General features: G+C 48.2%; 1 protein-coding gene across 2 annotated transcripts in view; it reads left to right on the forward strand.

Moving 5' to 3' along the window:
• The window catches only part of LOC140429408 (gypsy retrotransposon integrase-like protein 1), a 30,352-nt gene extending 12,061 nt beyond the window's left edge, over nt 1–18,291 (forward strand). The window contains exons 5-8 of one of the 2 annotated variants that reach the window (XM_072516390.1): nt 12,157–12,211; nt 13,962–14,153; nt 16,472–16,588; nt 17,693–18,291. In XM_072516390.1, coding sequence (XP_072372491.1) covers nt 12,157–12,211; nt 13,962–14,153; nt 16,472–16,588; nt 17,693–17,902 — 574 coding nt within the window. In that variant the 3' untranslated portion in view covers nt 17,903–18,291. Of the gene's footprint in view, nt 1–12,156; nt 12,212–13,895; nt 14,154–16,471; nt 16,589–17,692 lie in introns of both variants that reach the window. The other variant, XM_072516476.1, reaches the window with a different exon arrangement.
• Nucleotides 18,292–22,566: the final 4,275 nt, after the last annotated feature.

The raw sequence follows: 22,566 nt of genomic DNA on the forward strand, positions 1-22,566 counted from the left end.
ACATAACCGTGCTGGAGACCAAGGTGGAGATGATGAACGACCGCCAGAAAAGAATACAGAAGCTGGAGGACCTGGAGAACCGATCCAGGAGGCAGAATCTTAGAATTGTCGGCCTCCCTGAAGGCAGTGAGGGATCGGATGCGAGGGCTTATGTGACGGACATGTTGGAGAAGTTGATGGGGGCTGAGGCGTTCCCTCGGCCCCTGGAAGTGGATAGAGCGCACAGAGCCCTCGCGAAGAAGCCCCGAGCGAACGAGCCGCACGTTCTGCGGTGGGGCAAGAAGGCACGGAGCAGCAAGTGGGAGAATTGTGAGCTGTGCATTTATCAGGACCTGGGCGCGGATCTGGCCAAGAGGCGAGCTGGGTTCAATCGGGCAAAAACGGCCCTCTTTAAGAAGGGGATGAAGTTCGGGATGTTGTACCCGGCCCGTCTGTGGGTCACACATGAGGAATGGGAATTCTACTTCGAAACACCAGACCAAGTATGGACTTTAAAAGAAGAGGCTGGAGGTGAATTAAAAGACACTGGAGCCTTGGAGAGGACTGTGGTGGCGATGTGTTGTGCTGGGCTGTATAAGTATAAGTAGTGCGATGTGTAATAAGGGGCTGTTTTGATGGCTAAAGTTAACTTTGTCTTGCAGGGAGCTGGTTAGAGGGGGGAGGGGGGGGGTGATCTTTGGGGCTGGTTTTGATTTTGGGTGTTTTTTTTTCTAAAGTAGCTGTTTCTTCGCTATTTTTTCTGATGTTTACTGGAGAATGTGATGCTTTTAATATGTTTGTCCAAGTGGAGGAAGAGGGGAGAGAACAATGGGGAGACAGACTGCTTGGTGCCAGGGGCGGGCGCGATCAAATCAGCATGGGTCAGCTGACTCATAGAAGCCCAGTGGGGGGGGGGGGGGGCGGGCAGATGTTAAGCTGGAGCTTGACTTGGGGGGTTGGGTTTCTAGTGCTGTTGCTCGGGGGGGGGGAGCTGCTTTGCTGACGGGAGGAACTGTTACGAGGGGACAAATGAAAGGTCGGGAACGGCGAATGCCCGAGGGGTTGCTCGAGGAGGCGGAGGGTGCGAATTAAATTGGGACGATGTGGAATTTACGAGGCGGGTGTTAGGTAAGATCCCAGACTTTCACATAACCTGATTTTGGGAGGGGATTTCAACACAGTCATTGATCCGGAATTGGACCGGTCAAAATCCAGGACAGGGAGGAGGCCGGCCACAGCAAAGGAATTGAGGGGTTTTACAGAACAGATGGGGGGAGTAGACCCATGGAGGTTTGCACGGCCAAGGGCCAAGGAGTTTTCTTTTTCTCACATGTCCACAAGGTAACTCTCGCATCGACTTCTTTGTTCTGAGCAGGGCGCTAATACCGGGGGTGGTGGATACTGAGTACTCGGCAATCGCAGTGTCGGATCATGCCCCACATTGGGTGGATCTATGGGTTAGTGTGGAGAGAGGGCAATGCCCGTTGTGGAGACTGGATGTGGGGTTGCTGACGGACAAAGCGATCTGTGGACAGGTTAACAAGTCCATCCAGAGCTACCTGGAAACAAATGATACGGAGGAGGTATAAGAATTGGCAAGTCATGTTGCAGCTGTATAGAACCTTAGTTAGGCCACACTTGGAGTATAGTGTTCAATTCTGGTCGCCACACTACCAGAAGGATGTGGAGGCTTTAGAGAGGGTGCAGAAGAGATTTACCAGAATGTTGCCTGGTATGGAGGGCATAAGCTATGAGGAGCGATTGAATAAACTCGGTTTGTTCCCACTGGAACGAAGGAGGTTGAGGGGCGACCTGATAGAGGTATACAAAATTATGAGGGGCATAGACAGAGTGGATAGTCAGAGGCTTTTCCCCAGGGTAGAGGGGTCAATTACTAGGGGGCATAGGTTTAAGGTGAGAGGGGCAAAGTTTAGAGTAGATGTACGAGGCAAGTTTTTTACGCAGAGGGTAGTGGGTGCCTGAAACTCACTACCGGAGGAGGTAGTGGAGGCAGGGACGATAGGGACATTTAAGGGGCATCTTGACAAATATATGAATAGGATGGGAATAGAAGGATACGGACCCAGGAAGTGTAGAAGATTGTAGTTTAGTCGGGCAGTATGGTCGGCACGGGCTTGGAGGGCCGAAGGGCCTGTTCCTGTGCTGTACATTTCTTTGTTCTTTGTTCTTTGTTGAGGTCTCCGCAGCGGCGGTTTGGGAAGCGTTGAAGGCAGTGGTCAGAGGGGAATTAATCTCGATACGGGCCCACAGAGAAAAGGTGGAACGGGCTGAGAGGGATAGGTTAGTGGAGGAGATACTCCAGGTGGACAGGAGATACTCGGAGGCCCCGGACGCGGGGCTACTGAGATAGCGGCGGAGGTTACAGGCGGAGTTTGGACTGTTGACCACAGGGAAAGCGGTGGAACAGTTGAGGAAGGCAAGGGGGGGCAAGGGATTTATGTGTATGGGGAAAAGGGAAGCAGAATGTTAGCGCACCAGCTCAGGAAAAGGGAGGCGGCCAGGGAGATAGGTAAAGTGAAAAAAAAACACTGTCGTCTTTTAAAATTTTTCCTACTTCAAGACTGAGAAAAAACAACTTTACAACTCTGTTTCGAAATAAATAACTTTGTCTTTATTGACCAAAGTCTGCATGCAGATGGCTACAGGTTAGAGAGAGAGAGAGCTGTTAAGGTAAACCTACTCATTCTTTCTCAAGCTCGCAAAGACATGGAGAAAACGTTCAATATTTATACACAAGCTGTATCATTTTACAAAAACAGACCTTGTTCAAAAATGTCAATACAGTCATAACTTCTGATCAAACATGTTGTCATGGAAAGACCCTGACTCGGCTTATTTGCAGTAGTTTGTTTTTAGAGGAAATAAGACGTGGTCCTATTTTGTTTTTCACCTCTGCCCTCATGATGCCTTGACGCAGATGGACTTAGGTCATGAGGAAGTTGTGTTATTAGGACATTCCTAGATCGTGGCTTTGTTATCAGGTTTTAACAAGGTCAGGCACTATCTTCCCTCTTCTGGCCTTGTATGATACAATTATGTGGATTCTTAGCTTTGTCTAGTTTGTCAGGGTCTGATCTTGGCACTTAGCTGACACAGCTGTCCTACACTTGGTTACATAAGTTGGCTATTTTTCCCAACATGCTATTGCTGAGTTTGTACACTTTCACACACCTAACCTGCACATCTTTGGACTGTGGGAGGAAACCGGAGCACCCGGAGGAAACCCACGCACATGGGGAGAACATGCAGACTCCGCACAGGCAGTGACCCAAGCCGGAATTGAACCTGGGACCCTGGAGCTGTGAAGCAATTGTGCTATCCACAATGCTACCGTGCTGCCCTTACGAACAAATTAATCTACACTATATCATTCTACCGTAATCCATGTACCTATCCAATAGCTGCTTGAAGGTCCCTAATGTTTCCGACTCAACTACTTCCACAGGCAGTGCATTCCATGCCCCCACTACTCTCTGGGTAAAGAACCTACCTCTGACATCCCCCCTATATCTTCCACCATTCACCTTAAATTTATGTCCCCTTGTAATGGTTTGTTCCACCCGGGGAAAAAGTCTCTCACTGTCTACTCTATCTATTCCCCTGATCATCTTATAAACCTCTATCAAGTCGCCCCTCATCCTTCTCCGGTCTAATGAGAAAAGGCCTAGCACCCTCAACCTTTCCTCGTAAGACCTACTCGCCATTCCAGGCAACATCCTTTGCACCTTTTCCAAAGCTTCCACATCCTTCCTAAAATGAGGCGACCAGAACTGTACACAGTACTCCAAATGTGGCCTTACCAAAGCTTTGTACAGCTGCATCATCACCTCACGGCTCTTAAATTCAATCCCTCTGTTAATGAACGCGAGCACACCATAGGCCTTCTTCACAGCTCTATCCACTTGAGTGGCAACTTTCAAAGATGTATGAACATAGACCCCAAGATCTCTCTGCTCCTTCACATTGCCAAGAACTCTACCGTTAATCCTGTATTCCGCATTCATATTTGTCCTTCCAAAATGGACAACCTCACACTTTACAGGGTTAAACTCCATCTGCCACTTCTCAGCCCAGCTCTGCGTCCTATCTATGTCTCTTTGCAGCCGACAACAGCCCTCCTCACTATCCACAACTCCACTAATCTTCGTATCGTCTGCAAATTTACTGACCCACCCTTCAACTCCCTCATCCAAGTCATTAATGAAAATCACAAACAGCAGAGGACCCAGAACTGATCCCTGCGGTACGCCACTGGTAACTGGGATCCAGGGTGAATATTTGCCATCCACCACCACTCTCTGACTTCTATCGGTTAGCGAGTTTGTTATCCAACTGGCCAAATTTCCCACTATCCCATGCCTCCTTACTTTCTGCATAAGCCTACCATGGGGAACCTTATCAAATGCTTTACTAAAATCCATGCACACTACATCCACTGCTTTACCTTCATCCACATGCTTGGTCACCTCCTCAAAGAATTCAATAAAACTTGTAAGGCAAGACCTACCCCTCACAAATCCGTGCTGACTATCCCTAATCAAGCAGTGTCTTTCCAGATGCTCAGAAATCCTATCCTTCAGTAACCTTTCCATTACTTTGCCTACCACCGAAGTAAGACTAACTGGCCTGTAATTCCCAGGGTTATCCCTAGTTCCTTTTTTGAACAGGGGCACGACATTTGCCACTCTCCAATCCCCTGGTACCACCCCTGTTGACAGTGAGGACGAAAAGATCATTGCCAACGGCTCTGCAATTTCATCTCTTGCTTCCCATAGAATCCTTGGATATATCCCGTCAGGCCCGGGGGACTTGTCTATCCTCAAGTTTTTCAAAATGCCCAACACATCTTCCTTCCTAACAAGTATTTCCTCGAGCTTACCAGTCTGTTTCACACCGTCCTCTCCAACAATATGGCCCCTCTCATTTGTAAATACAGAAGAAAAGTACTCGTTCAAGACCTCTCCTATCTCTTCATACTCAATACACAATCTCCCGCTACTGTCCTTGATCGGACCTACCCTCGCTCTAGTCATTCTCATAGTTCTCACATATGTGTAAAAGGCCTTGGGGTTTTCCTTGATCCTACCCGCCAAAGATTGTTCATGCCCTCTCTTAGCTCTCCTAATCCCTTTCTTCAGTTCCGTCCTGGCTATCTTGTATCCTTCCAGCGCCCTGTCTGAACCTTGTTTCCTCAGCCTTACATAAGTCTCCTTTTTCCTCTTAACAAGACATTCAACCTCTCTTGTCAACCATGGTTCCCCCACTCGACCATCTCTTCCCTGCCTGACAGGGACATACATATCAAGGACACGTAGTACCTGTTCCTTGAACAAGTTCCACATTTCACTTGTGTCCTTCCCTGACAGCCTATGTTCCCAACTTATGCACTTCAATTCTTGTCTGACAACATCGTATTTACCCTTCCTCCAATTGTAAACCTTGCCCTGTTGCATGCACCTATCCCTCTCCATTACTAAAGTGAAAGTCACAGAATTGTGGTCACTATCTCCAAAATGCTCCCCCACTAACAAATCTATCACTTGCCCTGGTTCATTACCAAGTACCAAATCCAATATTGCCTCCCCTCTGGTCGGGCAATCTACATACTGTGTTAGAAAAGCTTCCTGGACACACTGCACAAACACCACCCCATCCAAACTATTTGATCTAAAGAGTTTCCACTCAATGTTTGGGAAGTTAAAGTCACCCATGACTACTACCCTGTGACTTCTGCACCTTTCCAAAATCGGTTTCCCAATCTGTTCCTCCACATCTCTGCTACTATTGGGGGGGCCTATAGAAAACTCCTAACAAGGTGACTGCTCCTTTCCTATTTCTGACTTCAACCCATACTACCTCAGTAGGCAGATACTCCTCGAACTGCCTTTCTACAGCTGTTATACTATCTCGAATTAACAATGCCACACCCCCACCTCTTTTACCACCCTCCCTAATCTTATTGAAACATTATTCCTGATGCTTCTTGCGTTGAAGTATACACACTTCAACCCATCTCCGTGCCTGCAAGTACTCTCCTTTGTCAGTGTTCCCTTCCCCACTGCCTCACTACACGCTTTGGCGTCCTGAATATCGGCTACCTTAGTTGCTGGACTACAAATGCGGTTCCCATTCCCCAGCCAAATTAGTTTAAACCCTCCCAAAGAGTACTAGAAAACCTCCCTCCCAGGATATTGGTGCCCCTCTGGTTCAGATGCAACCCGTCCTGCTTGTACAGGTCCCACCTTCCCCAGAATGCGCTCCAATTATTCAAATACCTGAAGCCCTCCCTCCTACACCATTCCTGCACTCTCCCTATTCCTAGCCTCGCTATCACGTGGCACCGGTAACAAACCAGAGATGACAACTCTGTCTGTCCTGGCTTTTAACTTCCAGCCTAACTCCCTAAACTCGTTTATTACCTCCACACCCCTTTTCCTACCTACGTCGTTGGTACCAATGTGCACCACGACTTCTGGCTGCTCCCCCTCCCCCTTAAGGATCCTGAAGACACGATCCGAGACATCCCTGGCACCCGGGAGGCAACATACCTTCCGGGAGTCTCGCTCGCAACCACAGAATCTTTTATCTATTCCCCTAACCATTGAATCTCCTACTACTATTGCTTTTCTATTCTCCCCCCTTCCCTTCTGAGCCCCAGAGCCAGACTCAGTACCAGAGACCTGGCCACTAGGGCCTTCCCCCGGTAGGTCACCCCCCTCGCCCCCCCCAACAGCATCCAAAACGGTATACTTGTTTTGAAGGGGAACGGCCACGAGGGATCCCTGCACTGTCTGCCTGTTCGTTTTCTTTCCCCTGACTGTAACCCAGCTACTCTTGTCCTGTACCTTGGGTGTGGTTACCTCCCTGTAACTCTTCTCTATCACCCCCTCTGCCTCCCGGATGATCCGAAGTTCATCCAGCTTCAGCTCCAGTTCCCTAACACGGTCTTTGAGGAGCTGAAGTTGGATGCACTTCCCGCAGGTGTAGTCAGCAGGGACACTGGTGGTATCCCTCACCACCCACATCCTACAGAAGGAGCATGCAACTGGCCGAGCCTCCATCCCCTCTTACCTTACAGAATATAGCTGCCCTGTGGACCAACTGGATCTCCGCCCTCCGACTCTGCTCCCAGTCAGCTGCACTCTCTGTAAACTCCTGGCTCCCTTCTCGCTCTTTGCGGAAATGTAGGAAATGAAATGAGCACCTTACTCCCTCCTCACCCAACTCCCTCAGTCACCAAACTCTCACTATAGCACTCAAATGCACCAAATTCAGCACTCCCTCAGTCACCAAACTCTCACTATTGCACTCAAATGCACCAAATTCAGCACTCCCTCAGTCACCAAACTCTTACTATAGCACTCAAATGCACCAAATTCAGCACTCGGTGCAAACAAAGTCTGCACTGTATGGGATCACTTTTATACTGTGAATCTAGTCTCTGTAAACTGGCCTAATCCAATTAACTAATTAACAAGCTCCAGCTGCAAGTACCTACAAGTAGAACCTTTGTTTAAAGCTGATTGAAAATTCACCTTCTTCTAAACCAAACAACAACTTTTAAGTTAATTAACTGAATAAAAGAAAGACTAGACTTTAGATAAAAATGAAGCCTTAAACTCCCTCAGTCACCAAACTCTCACTATAGCACTCAAATGCACCAAATTCAGCACTCGGTGCAAACCTAGATGTAGATGAGGATCTGGTGGAAGGGTTGGGAGCCCCAATTGAGATTGAGGAAATAATTGAGGGGCTGAAGGGCATGCAGTCAGGCAAGGCCCCGGGGACTGACGGCTATCCGGTGGAATTCTACAAGAAGTGTTCAGAGATATTTGAATTGCGGATAGCGATGACGACTGTCAGAGGATACAGCAGGATTTAGATTGTTTGGAGACTTGGGTGGTGAGCTGGCAGATGGGGTTTAATCTGGACAAATGTGAGGTAATGCATTTTGGAAGGTCTAATACAGGTAGGGAATATACAGTGAATGGTAGAACCCAAAGAGTATTGACAGTCAGAGAGATCTTGCTGTACAGGTCCACAGGTCACTGAAAGGGGCAACACAGGTGGAGAAGGTAGTCAAGAAGGCATACGGCATGCTTGCCTTCATTGGCCGGGGCATTGAGTATAAGAATTGGCAAGTCATGTTGCAGCTGTATAGGACCTTAGTTAGGCCACACTTGGGAGTATAGTGTTCAATTCTGGTCGCCACACTACCAGAAGGATGTGGAGGCTTTAGAGCGGGTGCAGAAGAGATTTACCAGGATGTTGCCTGGTATGGAGAGCATTAGCTATGAGGAGCGGTTGAATAAACTCGGTTTGTTCTCACTGGAACGAAGGAGGTTGAGGGGCGACCTGATAGAGGTCTACAAAATTATGAGGGGCATAGACAGAGTGGATAGTCAGAGACTTTTTCCCAGGGTAAAGGGATCAATTATTGACAGGCATAGGTTTAAGGGGCAAGGTTTAAAGGAGATGTACGAGGCAGGTTTTTTTACACAGATGGTAGTGGGTGCCTGGAACTCGCTGCCGGAGGAGGTGGTGGAAGCAGGGACGATAATTACGTTTAAGGGGCATCTTGACAAATACATGACTAGGATGGGAATAGAGGGCTACGGACCCCGGAAGCGTAGAGATTTTAGTTCAGACGGGCAGCATGGTCGGTGCAGGCTTGGAGGGCCGAAGGGTCTGTTCCTGTGCTGTACTTTTCTTTGTTCTTTGTATATTGAGCCCACTGCTGGTGAGGACATTTAATGAAGCAAGAGAGAAGGGAGTCCTCCCCCCAACAATGTCGCAGGGCTCTATTTCATTGATCCTGAAACGAGAGACGGATCCGGAGCAACGCGGGTCATACAGGCCAATATCTCTACTGAATGTGGACGCCAAACTGCTGGCTAAGATACTGGCCACAAGGATAGAGGACTGTGTCCCGGGGGTGATGGGGGAAGACCATATGGGATTTGTAAAGGGCAGGCAGCTCAAGGCCAATGTTCAAAGGCTTTTGAATGTTATTATGATGCCCTCGGAAGGAGAGGAGGCGGAGGTGGTGGTAGCGATGGATGTGGCGAAGGCTTTTGATCGGGTGGAGTGGAATTACCTGTGGGAGGCGCTGGGAAGGTTTTGGTTTGGTGAGGGCTTTATTGACTGGGTGCGGTTGCTCTATCAGGCACCAGTAGCCGGTGTGCGTACGGACCGGCTGAGGTTGGGGTATTTTAAACGACACCGAGGGACGAGGCAAGGGTGCCCCCTCTCCCCGTTACTGTTTGCTCTGGCCATAGAGCCACTGGCCATGGTGTTATGAGCCTCTAGGAACTGGAAAGGGCTGGTTTTGGGGGGGGGGGGGGTTGGAGCACCGGGTTTCGCTTTACGCAGATGACCTGCTCTTGGACATTTCGGACCCGTTGGAGGGGATGGGGGAAGTAATGCGAATCCTTGGGGAATTTGGCAATTTTTCGGGGTATAAGTTGAACATGGGGAAAAGCGAGATGTTCGCGATCCAGGCAAGAGGGCAGGAGAAGAGACTGGGAGAGCTGCCGCTTAGAATGGTAGGAAAGCTTTCGGTATCTGGGAATCCAGGTGGCCCGGGAATGGGAGACACTGTACAACTTAAACCTATCCTGGCTGGTAGAACAAATTAAAAGGGACTTTAAGAGATGGGACGTGCTCCCGCTATCACTGGCGGGGAGGGTACAGACCGTGAAAATGACGGTCCTTCCCAGATTTCTGTTTGTCTATCAGTGCCTCCCCATCTTCATCCCAAAGGCTTTTTTAAACAGGTGAATAAGGTTATTCCGGGCTTTGTGTGGGCGGGTAAAACCCCGCGAGTGAAGAAAGTGTTGCTGGAGCGCAGGGTGGGTTGGCGCTGCCGAACTTCTGCAATTACTACTGGGCTGCTAATATAGCCATGATTAGGTAGTGGGGGAGGGGTCGGTGTGGGAGCGGATGGAGGCGGCATCATGCAAAGTCACAAGTTTGGGAGCACTGATCTTCCATTCTCGCCGGCCCGATACTCCACACGTCCGGTGGTGTTGGCGGCTCTGAGAATCTGGGGGCAATGGAAGAGATATAAGAGTGGAGGGGGCATCGGTTTGGACCCCGATTTATAATCATCTGTTTGTACCAGGCAGGCTGGATGGTGGGTTCCGGAGATGGCAAAGGGCAGGAATTAGTCGGATGGGGGATCTATTTACAGACTGGAGCTTCCCCAGCTTGAAAACCTTGGAGGATAAATTTGAATTGTCAGCAGGGACTTCCTGAGAAAGCAGGTTCCGGCCTTTCTGCCGCCACGGGAGATACAGGACAGGGTAGTCTCCAGTGCCTGTGGGAGAGGGGAAGGTATCGGAAATGAAATGAAAATCGCTTATTGTCACAAGTAGGCTTCAATGAAGTTACTGTGAAAAGCCCCTAGTCGCCACATTCCGGCTTCTGTTCGGGGAGGCTGTTACGGGAATTGAACCGTGCTGCTGGCCTGCCTTGGTCTGCTTTCAAAGCCAGCGATTTAGCCCTGTGCTAAACAGCCCCTGCCAGGAGGGCTGCCAGGAGCTTTCGGAGGCGGAGGAAACTCCGGTGGAGGAGCTTAAGGGCAAGTGGGAGGACGAGCTAGGAGGAGAGATAGAGGCGGGTCTGTGGGCAGATGCCCTAAGCAGGGTTAATACATCCTCATCATGTGCCAGGCTTAGCCCGATACAATTTAAGGTAGTCCCCCGGGCCCACATGACAGTGGCCTGGATGAGCAAGTTTTTCGGGGTAGAGGACAGGTGCGCGGGAAGCCCAGCAAATCAGGTCCACATGTTTTGGGCATGCCCGAAGCTTAGAGGGTTTTGACCGGGTTTTGCTAAGGCAATGTCCACGGTGCTAAAAACACGGGCGGTGCCGAGTCCGGAGGTGGCGATCTTTGGAGTGTCGGAAGATCCGGGAGTTCAGGGGGCGAAAGAGGCCGACGTCTTGGCCTTTGCCTCCCTGGTAGCCCAGAGACGGATCTTGTTAATGTGGAGGGACTCGAAGCCCCGAGTGTAGAGACCTGGGTTAGTGACATGGCTGGGTTTCTCAGTCTCGAGAAGATAAAGTTCGCCCGAAGAGGGTCAATGTTAGGGTTCACCCGGAGGTGGCAGCCGTTCGTCAACTTTCTCGGGGAAAATTAACATGTCAGCAGATGCAGTATTCCGAGGAGGGGGAGAGGGCTGGATTGTTGTTTTATGGTTGGGGTGTGTGAAGATTGCGATGGGGGTGAAATGTTTAATATACCATGTTTATGTCATTGTTATTGTTATTATTATAAAATCTTTCAAATACCTTAATAAAAAAATATTTTTTAAAAATAATCTATCCACCGTGGAGGCTCCCCCGGAATCGGATCCTCACGCCGACGGCCCCCACAGCCAGAACTCCGAGGTACCGTCGGGTAGGACCATACGTAACCCACGCCGGCAGTGCTCGGCGGGCACTCGGCCTGTCGAGGTTCGGAGAATTGCCGGGGGGGGGGCGCTTCCAACTGCTCCCGACCGGCGTGGCCGCGGGGGCGCAGATTCTCCGATCACCGGAGCATCGGTGGAGTGCGCGATTCTCGGCCCCCCCCCCTTGCCGATTCTCCAACCCGGCGCGGGATCGGAGAATCCCGGCCCTTGTCGCCAATACCTTCTGGGGGAAATAATTCCACTGCTTAACCCTCTGAGAAGCATCAGCTCGGCTCCATCTTCAATGGAGACTTTGCTTTTAAACTGTGTCCTGTAAACCCACACCCTCCTTGTGGCCGTGATTGGAGATGGTTTGTGTTGACGGGCCATAACTAATAATGGCAACATTTGTCCATTCTGCAATACGTGCTTCGAAATCGAAGACAGAAGAGGAAATGCTGGAAAATCTCAGCAGGTCTGGCAGCATCTGTAGGGAGAGAAAAGAGCTAACATTTCGAGTCCAGGTGACCCTTTGTCAAAGCTTCATCTGGACTCAAAGCTCCTTTCTCTCCTTTCAGATGCTGCCAGACCTGCTGAGATTTTCCAGCATTTTCTCTTTTGGTTTCAGATTTCAGCATCCACAGTAATTTGCTTTTATCCACTTCGGACTTGTGTTGCTGAAGCGGTGTTGTTTGCTCGGAGCGTTCTCTTATCCCTACATCACTCCGTTGTTAGCCTCATGAATGTTATTTATTTGACACAGGTTTGGGGCGTCAAAAGACATATTCTCCAATGAAAGCAGAATATTCTGTGATGAGGTAATGGGTAATTTCAGACTTTTGAATGGATATTGTATGGGAGTGCATGCGTGTGTGCGTGCGTCTTGAGCTATGCAAAGTCCGATTAGACCACCCCTGTATTCAGTTCTGGGAACAGCACGCTAGGACGGATTTTACATAGAATTTACAGTGCAGAAGGAGGCCATTCGGCCCATCGAGTCTGCACCGGCTCTTGGAAAGAGCATCCTACACAAGGTCAACACCTCCACCCTATCCCCAGTAACCCCACCCAACACTTAAGGGCAATTTTGGACACGAAGGGCAATTTTTCATGGCCAATCCACCTAACCTGCACATCTTTGGACTGTGGGAGGAAACCGGAGCACCCGGAGGAAACCCACGCAGACACGGGGAGGATGTTCAGACTCCGCACAGACAGTGACCCAAGCCGGAATCGAACCTGGGACCATGGAGCTGTGAAGCAATTGTGCTATCCACAATGCTACCGTGCTGCCCACGGTAGGTTCTATTAGTCATAGAGGGAGTGCAGTGTAGATTTACCACGGGCAGCACGGTATCACAGTGGTTAGCACTGTTGCTTCACATCACCAGGGTCCCAGGTTCGATTCCCGGCTTGGGTCACTGTCTGTGCGGAGTCTGCACATCCTCCCCGTGTCTGCGTGGGTTTCCTCCGGGTGCTCCAGTTTCCTCGCGCATTCCAAAGACGTACAGGTTAGGTGGATTGGACATTCTGAATTCTCCCTCTGTGTACCCGAACAGGCGCCGGAGTGTGGCGACTAGGGGATTTTCACAGTAACGTCATTGCAATGTTAATGTAAGCCTACTTGTGACTATGAAGATGATTATTGTATCCTGAGACCTGGACTCCCAAGTGTAAATTATGGAGAGAGATTCCACGGACTAGGATTGTGCTGCCTGGAATTTAGACGGTTTAACAGCGATTTGATGCAAGTTTTCAATTTATTATGAGAGAGGGTTGGGTAAAGAGAGAGAGAAACAATTTCAGCTGATTGGGAATTCCAGGATTGCGGGGGGGGGGCATTGTCTCAAACTTTCAGGAGTTAAAATTAGACAACACTTATTGATACAAAAGGTTGGGGAAATTTCAAAGTCTTCCTCAAATGCCAATTGATGCTCGATTAATTGTTAATTTTAAAATTGTGATTGGTAGATTTAACTAAGGCATTAAGGGTTATGGGGCAGGTATATGGAATTGGGTTGAAGATCAGCCATGATCACATTGAATAGTCACACAGGCTCGAGGGGCTGAATGGCCGCCTCCTGTTCCAATGTCCTTTGGGACTTTGCAATTTAATAATTGTAAGATATCCCTATACATCATATTGGTATTTTATTCTTTCTCCCCTTATCCTGTCCCCTTGTGGAATCTTGGCCCCTGACATTTGTTGCACATACCACGGATCATAGATTTGTGATCACAAATCAGTTTCATTAACTGGTGTCCTCCGGTTTCTAGCCTAGTTTCCCAATCCGAGAAGAGAGTGACAAAAACTCCCTTCTTTCTGGTCAGGCAGTTTTTGTGCAGATTTTCATGGACCAATTTCTTTTTTAGTTGAAATATTCTGATTTCACCCTTGACCCTTTTTCAGTGTCTGAAATGTTTGATGTTGTGCCAGGGGTGGAATTTGTGTTTCTCTAACTTTACATCCTAAGCTCCTGTTCTGCTTTTACTTTTCGTTAGGTGAGCAAAAACCTGTTTGAAAGATGGAATATTAATCACAAAGTAACTCCTGCTGAACACTTGCAGCACACAGGACTCGATGACAGGACCAATGAAATATTGAAAACAGCAATTAGGAACGCAGTGAACTGCAAACACAGAGAATGGGACGACTGCTTGGATCCCATCTTGTTTGAATTTCGGACGTCAGTAAATTCGAGCACAAAGTTTACACCCTTCTTCCTGTTGTATAATCGAGAAGCTCGGCTGTCGTCTGAGGTAGGATTACAGTCTGCTGTTGTCCTGTGGTTCCTATGAAATAAATACGGATTGTTGATCAATTATTTATGTATCGTGTTGTGTATAGTGTTGCTAAGAAACATAGAAAATAGAAGCAGGAGGATTCAGCCCTTCGTCGAGTCTACTCCGCCATTCATTATGATCATGGCTGATCATCCAACTCAATAGCCTAATCCTGCTTTCCCCCAGAGCCTTTGAACCCCATCGCCCTAAGTGCTATATCTAACTGCTTCTTGAAAATAGACAATGTTTTGCCCTCAACTACTTCCTGTGTTAACGAATTCCACAATCTCACCACTCTCTGTCTGAAGAAATGCCTCCTCATCTCTGTCCTAAATGGTCTACCTCGTATCCTCAGACTGTGACCCCCTGGTTCTGGACACACCCACCATCGGGAACGTAATTATCGTCCCTGCTTCCACCACCTCCTCCGGTAGCGAGTTCCAGGCACCCTCTGCCCTCTGTGTAAAAAAACTTGCCTCGTACATCTACTCTAAACCTTGCCCCTCTCACCTTAAACCTATGCCCCCTAGTAATTGACCCCTCTACCCCGGGGAAAAGCCTCTGACTATCCACTCTGTCTATGCCCCTCATAATTTTGTAGACCTCTATCAGGTCGCCCCTCAACCTCCTTCGTTCCAGTGAGAACAAACCGAGTTTATTCAACCTCTCCTCATAGCTAATGCCCTCCATACCAGGCAACATTCTGGTAAATCTCTTCTGCACCCTCTCTAAAGCCTCCACATCCTTCTGGTAGTGTGGCGACCAGAATTGAACACTATACTCCAAGTGTGGCCTAAGTAAGGTTATATACAGCTGCGACATGACTTGCCAATTCTTATACTCAATGCCCCGGCCAATGAAGGCAAGCATGCCGTATGCCTTCTTGACTACCTTCTCCACCTGTGTTGCCCCTTTCAGTGACCTGTGGACCTGTACTCCTAGATCTCTTTGACTTTCAATACTCTTGAGGGTTCTACCATTCACTGTATATTCTCTACCTGCATTAGACCTTCCAAAATGCATTACCTCACATTTGTCCGGATTAAACTCCATCTGCCATCTCTCCGCCCAAGTCTCCAAACAATCTAAATCCTGCTGTATCCTCTGACAGTCCTCATCGCTATCCGCAATTCCACCAACCTTTGTGTCGTCCATAAACTTACTAATCAGACCAGTTACATTTTCCTCCAAATCATTTATGTATACTACAAACAGCAAAGGTCCCAGCACTGATCCCTGTGGAACACCACTGGTCACAGCCCTCCAATTAGAAAAGCATCCTTGCATTGCTACTCTCTGCCTTCTATGACCTAGCCAGTTCTGTATCCACCTTGCCAGCTCACCCCGGATCCCGTGTGACTTCACCTTTTGTACTTGTCTACCATGAGGGACCTTGTCAAAGGCCTTACTGAAGTCCATATAGACAACATCCACTGCCCTACCTGCATCAATCATCTTAGTGACCTCCTCGAAAAACTCTATCAAGTTAGTGAAACACGACCTCCCCTTCACAAAACCATGCTGCCTCTCACTAATACGTCCATTTGCTTCCAAATGGGAGTAGATCCTGTCTCGAAGAATTCTCTCCAGTAATTTCCCTACCACTGAAGTAAGGCTCACCGGCCTGTAGTTCCCTGGATTATCCTTGCTACCCTTCTTAAACAGAGGAACAACATTGGCTATTCTCCAGTCCTCCGGGACATCACCTGAAGACAGTGAGGATCCAAAGATTTCTGTCAAGGCCTCAGCAATTTCCTCTCCAGCCTCCTTCAGTATTCTGGGGTAAATCCCATCAGGCCCTGGGGACTTATCTACCTTAATATTTTTTAAGACACCCAACACCTCGTCTTTTTGGATCTCAATGTGACCCAGGCTATCTACACACCCTTCTCCAGACTCAACATCCACCAATTTCTTCTCTTTGGTGGATACTGATGCAAAGTACAGACGGGGCGATTCTCATTGTTCATGATACTCTTTACTCTAGTAAAAATTCTTTGAGAGCACAATGTTTCTACTTTTGGTGTAGTTCAAATTTCTCGCTCAAATCCAAAACAAATATGACAATAAAGTACCTTTAGCTCCCATCTACAGCTTATTAGCTTACTACCTGTTGTTGAGAATTTACTAGAGTTTATAATTAAGAATAGTGACTGAACACCTTGAATATTTTCAGCTGACCAGAGAGAGAGAGAGACTCTATTAAACGAGCACTGTTACCCGCAATTAATTTCCGTATGAATAATTAAGTGAAATTGAATTCAGTTGAAATGTTAATATTCATGTGATTCCAGGGAAAGTTTGAAATTGCACATGAGTACAGATCACCAGAAAGCTGTGGCATCAAAACTGAAAGCATAGACGAGTTCACCAATTCTGTGAGTGAGCAGCAAAATGCAGTTCAAGAAATGGTAAGTGTGAGGGAGCTTGACAAATGGCTCCCCTCTGTGAGGCACGGCTAACCTCATGTCCTTCTAATCGGGGATTTGTCAGATTTGATCATAGGTATCAGTTTATAGAACTGGACGCTGGAAAAGCCTGAATTTTGCGTCCAGCGTTGGTGGTAGCTCTACCCAGGGGTTAGTGCTGATCATTTGTTATGTTAGTGAGCCGAGTGGAAGTTACTTCCGATAGGCAGCATGGTAGCACAGTGGTTAGCACTGTTGCTTCACAGCTCCAGGGTCCCAGGTTCGATTCCCGGCTTGGGTCACTGTCTGTGCGGAGTCTGCACGTTCTCCCTGTGTCTGCGTGGGTTTCCTCCGGGTGCTCCGGTTTCCTCCCACAAGTCCCAAAAGACGTGCTTGTTAGGTAATTTGGACATTCTGAATTCTCCCTCCGTGTACCCGAACAGGCACCGGAGTGTGGCGACTAGGGGATTTTCACAGTAACTTCATTGCAGTGTTAATATAAGCCTACTTGTGACAATAATAAAGATTATTATAAATAACTGCTTCAACAACTAGCGTATGAGATTATGTGAAGTAATAGATAAGAAAATCTTCCTGTTTGGTGGGGCTATGTGTGGATCAGCATCTCTTCAGGGTAAATAACTTCTACTCCTGTGGATTTCCTAATGACTTGGATTTGAAGACTTTAAAACAGGTTGAAGGTTCTGTGTGTCGGAGACTGATTGAAACTCTGATTTAATGCATCCTTCCTCCCACTGCTCTCCAAACCGTTTCAACGCACAGCTTACAAAACATATCTGATTCAAAGAATATTCACCAAATTTGCACGTTAGCTATTTGCTGAACATTGACACATGAATGAAAATGAAATGAAAATCGCTTATTATCACAAGTGGGCTTCAAATGAAGTTACTGTGAAAGGCCCCTAGTCGCCACATTCCGGCGCCTGTTCGGGGACAAAAACTTGTCTTTTATTTTGACATGAGTTTCGAAGGTTTTTTTAAAATTGTGTTTCATTATTGTCTCTTGAGGCGGTTTAATGTTGGAGATATCAAAAGGGGGAAATGAAATCTGAGCCCGGTGAATAGTTGTGTTTTGTCTCTGCAGGTGATCGCCAACATAGCTGCCGCTCATAAACGGGAAAAGAAGAACGCAAAGAGGAAAGCCAGGAAAGGAATGGAGCTCTCTGCGGGAGAGGAGGTATTTCCCAGCAACATCGACCCCACAACTAAAAAGCCCAAGAAAAGCCACTTTCTTTCTTTCCAAATTGAAACAACTTTGTCCTCTGAGCACACTGTGAACAGTGGGATGGTGTGAAATGGCCTTTCTGCCAAGTATAATAATGCCAAGGAACTGAAGGAGAGAAATTATTCAAATGAATCCTCCTTGGAATGTCATCTCATCAACGATGTAGATGACAGCGAGGAAATCACAGCACTGCGCCCCAGCGCTGTGTGTCCGGCACAGAGCGGTCAAAATGCCAGCTGTGAAGTTGACTGAATCCAATCAAATCAACCCGCGTCGAAAGTACTTTATACACACACCGCATTAACCGTCAGGTGCAAAACCCCGAGGGCGCTGTTCATTTAACGTTCATTGTTTGTGCTGAATTTGCTTTACAACTTGCACCTTGTAAATATCTAACAGCTGTTCAAATCCACCATTGTACAATTATGAGGTGTGTGATTAAAAAGTGGTTCAGTAAATTTGCAGAATTACCCGTAATTGCTTCAGGATCTGAAATGATCCCCAACTTGGCTTAAAAATGTCACTGAAACCCTCCTACGTGACTCCTGAATGGACCGAATCCACGTCAACCATTGTAAACCCATCTCATTTTAATCTGCTGTGGTTAAAAGATGACAAAGACACGGAGAACAGGCTGCTCGGGTTGTAAGGAGTATTTATTTAATCATCCTCACTGAGGAATAATGGTGCTGTTAATTGAACTTTTGACATCAAACACTCCCGTTCAGGAGGGAGTGAAGGTTCCTGAATACAGTCCTAACCTCAGAAAGATGTTGCTATTGCGCTGGGTAGGAGCTTGGTGCCTGTCCGCACCCAGGATCTATCCTAGTCACCCTCTCATTTCTCAACCACCAACTGTCCCCCTATTGAAATTCTCTGAAAGCACAGGGTCAGTTCCCACATGGACACCGATGACACCCAGCTCTACCTCCCCACACCCTCCCCTGAACCCTCCATTGCCTCTATCAGACTGCTTATCTGACATCCAGTACTGAGGAGCAGAAATCCCCCCCCCCCCACAACTAAATATTGGGAAGAGTAAAACTATCATTGTTGATCCCTACCACAAACCTAACTCCCCATGAGATGAGCTGGTTTAGCTCAGTGGGCTAGGTAGCTGGTTTGCGATGCAGAACAAGGCCAGCAGCGTAGGTTCAAATCCCGTACCAGCCTCCCCGAACAGGCGGCGGAATGTGGCGACTAGAGGCTTTTCACAGTAACTTCATACTTGTGACAATAAAAGGTTATTGTTGTTATTAGAACCTTAGTTAGGCCACACTTGGAGTATAGTGTTCAATTCTGGTCGCCACACTACCAGAAGGACGTGGAGGCTTTAGAGAGGGTGCAGAAGAGATTTACCAGGATGTTGCCTGGTATGGAGGGCATTAGCTATGAGGAGCGGTTGAATAAACTCGGTTTGTTCTCACTGGAACGACGGAGGTTGAGGGGCGACCTGATAGAGGTCTACAAAATGATGAGGGGCATAGACAGAGTGGATAGTCAGAGGCTTTTCCCCAGGGTAGAGGGGTCAATTACTAGGGGGCATAGGTTTAAGGTGAGAGGGGCAAGGTTTAGAGTAGATGTACGAGGCAAGTTTTTTTACACAGAGGGTAGTGGGTGCCTGGAACTCGCTGCCGGAGGAGGTGGTGGAAGCAGGGACGATAGTGACATTTAAGGGGCATCTTGACAAATACATTAATTGGATGGGAATAGAGGGATACGGACCCAGGAAGTGTAGAAGATTGTAGTTTAGTCGGGCAGTATGGTCGGCACGGGCTTGGAGGGCCGAAGGGCCTGTTCCTGTGCTGTACTTTTCTTTGTTCTTTGTTTTCATCCATGGCACCTGTATAGATTAATGCAGACTGCCGGTAACCTCGGTATCATATTTGACTCCGACCACATATCCGTACCATCACTAAGACTATTTCCACCTCTGTAACATCACCTAATGCTGCCTCTGCCTCTGTTCATTTGCTGCTTTTGCCACTTGTGTCATCTCTATTCTTGACACTCCAGATTAAACTCTGATCTTCCACCCTCCAGGAACCCCATCCACAACTCTGCTCCTAACTCTCAGCATGCTCTGTTCTCCTTTCTCTCCTGCGCTCACTAACCTCCATCGGCTTTTGGTCTTGATTTTAAAATTCTCAGCCTTGTTTTCAGATCTCCCTGTGGCCTCACCTCCCTACCTCTGTAACCTCCTACAACCCGCTGAGATCTCTGTACTGGCCTCTTGTGTTCCCATTTTTAATTGGAAGCTGAGCTGTAGGCTCTAGAATTCCTTCTCCAAACCCCCCCACCCCTCTATTCCCTTTTTACAACTCCTTTGACCAATATATTGGTAATTTGTTCTAATATTCCACGTGGCTCACTGTCAGATTTTCTTTGCTAAGCGCCTCGGGACCTTTTACTAAATTAAAGATGTGTATTTCCCACACCAGCTACCTGATATCCCTCTGCATAAAGGTTGACAATTACCATCGAATTTGCTGCAGTTCTGGGTTTTAATCAGAATTGTGCAATTCCTTAGCCACCAACCACACGTTAATTGTATTTCTGATTCAGTGACAGACTGTCATTTAGTCATGTGATTTCAGTGTTGCTCACATGCGTGTGTATGTGAACCTTCAGCTGTTAGTGTGTTTGTATGTAAAATGATGAGATGAAAAGCAGAGTGAGAAGATTTTTGTATCCTGAGTGTCTTATTTCCGTGGATCCTGAATGATAGATGATTTTCTTCAGTAAATACCAGTCTGTGGAATACATGTTGCCTGCGGTTTGTTTGAGGTGTTTGTACAATATTTAGTAGATGCGGCTAAGACGGTTGTCTCCTGAAACACACCTGTGGTTAGTCAGCATTTTCTATTCAACTGCTTCTAACTGATGTCCACTGGGAACCGCCTAAAGGTATTTCACATTGAACCCATACATCCAACTTAGGTGGGGGGGGGGGCCCAAAAGCTGTCTCCGAGGGGAAAGGCCGGTATTCTGAACAGCTTCACCATTCAGTTCCTCTGTGACGGGATATTTTACATAGTTGTAGCTACGACTGAGAAAGACAAAGTCCATGAAGCCTGTCCCATCGTGGCATAGCATACCTCCCCACCCCACCCATCCCATAGTCATCCAATCAGCAGGGAGAAGCAAAATACCAAACTAGGAAAATCCTTTCATCAGTCCTGCCCTGCCCCCTCCTTTCCCTCCAGCGAGAGCACATCAGGGCCGCAGAATCCCGGGAGTGGTCTGCAGCGAGCCTCCCGACAGCCTCCACGCCTCCCGGGATTTTCCGAAGTCACTCGAAACGTCAGAGTCAGATCACAGCTCCAAATGGGTGGGACTGAATAACCCTATCAGAAGTAGGTCATAAACCTACTTACAATCTACCTGCCCAGGATCCACTGGCCTCCCCAGGGATGGTGCAGCCTGGCACCGTTCAGTGCTGATCCACACAAACATGGAGCAGGTGGAACGGCACCCGGGGGGTCTCCCGGGCCATCGGAGACACCTGGGTGGTCAGAGTAAGAGCAGAATGGCACCCTAGCCCTCCCCCTGGAATGTGGGCACCCGGGCTTTGCCAGGGTGGCAGTGCAAGGGTGAGGGGGCCATGCCCATGAAACAAGGGTGGGGGGGTTTGAAGGGTGGGGGAGTGCTGGGCAGGTAAATAGGGGCCTCCAGGAGGTTGAGGGGAGTGATGGGTGGGAGTGCTAGAAGGGAGGGTGTGCTGTATAGGAGCTTAGGGGGGGGTGCCTGAAGAGGGGGGAATTAATAGCGGGGCGTCCTCATTTGGGGGGGGGGTGGGGTACTGTTATCGGCAGGTTCCTAGCACTACACACCACTTGCTAATTGATTAGCCTTAGAGTTAGGGGATAGATCTGTCACTGGGGAGTGGAAAAGCCCAGGGGGTGGATTTGGGGGTGGTGGGGTGCAGAGCCGCTCCAGGGAGTGAATGGGGGGGGGGTGCAGAGCTGCTCAGGGGGTGGATTTGGGGGGGTGAGGGGTGCAGAGCTGCCCCAGGCAGTGGATTTGGCAGTGTGGGGGGTGCAGAGCTGCCCAGGGGGTGGATTTGGGGGTGTGAGGGGTGCAGAGCTGCCCCAGGTGGTAGATTTGGGGGGGTGGGGGGTGCAGAGCTGCCCCAGGGGGTGGATCTGCATAAAATAATATAGTATTGGTAATTTGGTGCAGTGAGGTAATTCGGTGCAGAGTGGGAGAAGGTGTTTTGTCCCTACCGTTTTGTTCTCTTTCTTCTGGCCTGTAACTGTTAATCTGCAGGGAGAGAACCAGAGAGCTACCTGGGAAGGTAAGTGATTTTTATTACCTTTTCAAATTGTGTGTTCACAGTAAAGCTGTGACCTGATTGGCTGGTTGGGAATCTGTTAAATTTAGAAAATAAAATAATATTGCAAAAAAAATCTAATTGATTAACTAGATAGTGGAGTAACTAAATCGGAGGGCAGAGATTGGCATTTAGCATTTAATTTTACACTAAAAATCTAGCGTCAGGGCCGTATAGTTAATTGTAACTCAATCTAACAATATTTTAAATTAATTAATTAGTGCTTAACTGTCACTCAGCGGGGTGCAGTGCTCCAACTGTGAGATGTGGCAGATCTGCGACGCTTCCAGCGTTCCAGTCGACTACCTCTGCAGCAAGTGTAACCAGTGACAGCTCCTCACAGACTGCGTGGTTCGGTTGGAGCAACAATTGGATGCACTGAGGAGCATGCAGGTGACGG

The sequence above is a fragment of the Scyliorhinus torazame genome, chromosome 1 (assembly GCF_047496885.1).
Source record: "Scyliorhinus torazame isolate Kashiwa2021f chromosome 1, sScyTor2.1, whole genome shotgun sequence".
Lineage (NCBI taxonomy): Eukaryota > Metazoa > Chordata > Chondrichthyes > Carcharhiniformes > Scyliorhinidae > Scyliorhinus > Scyliorhinus torazame.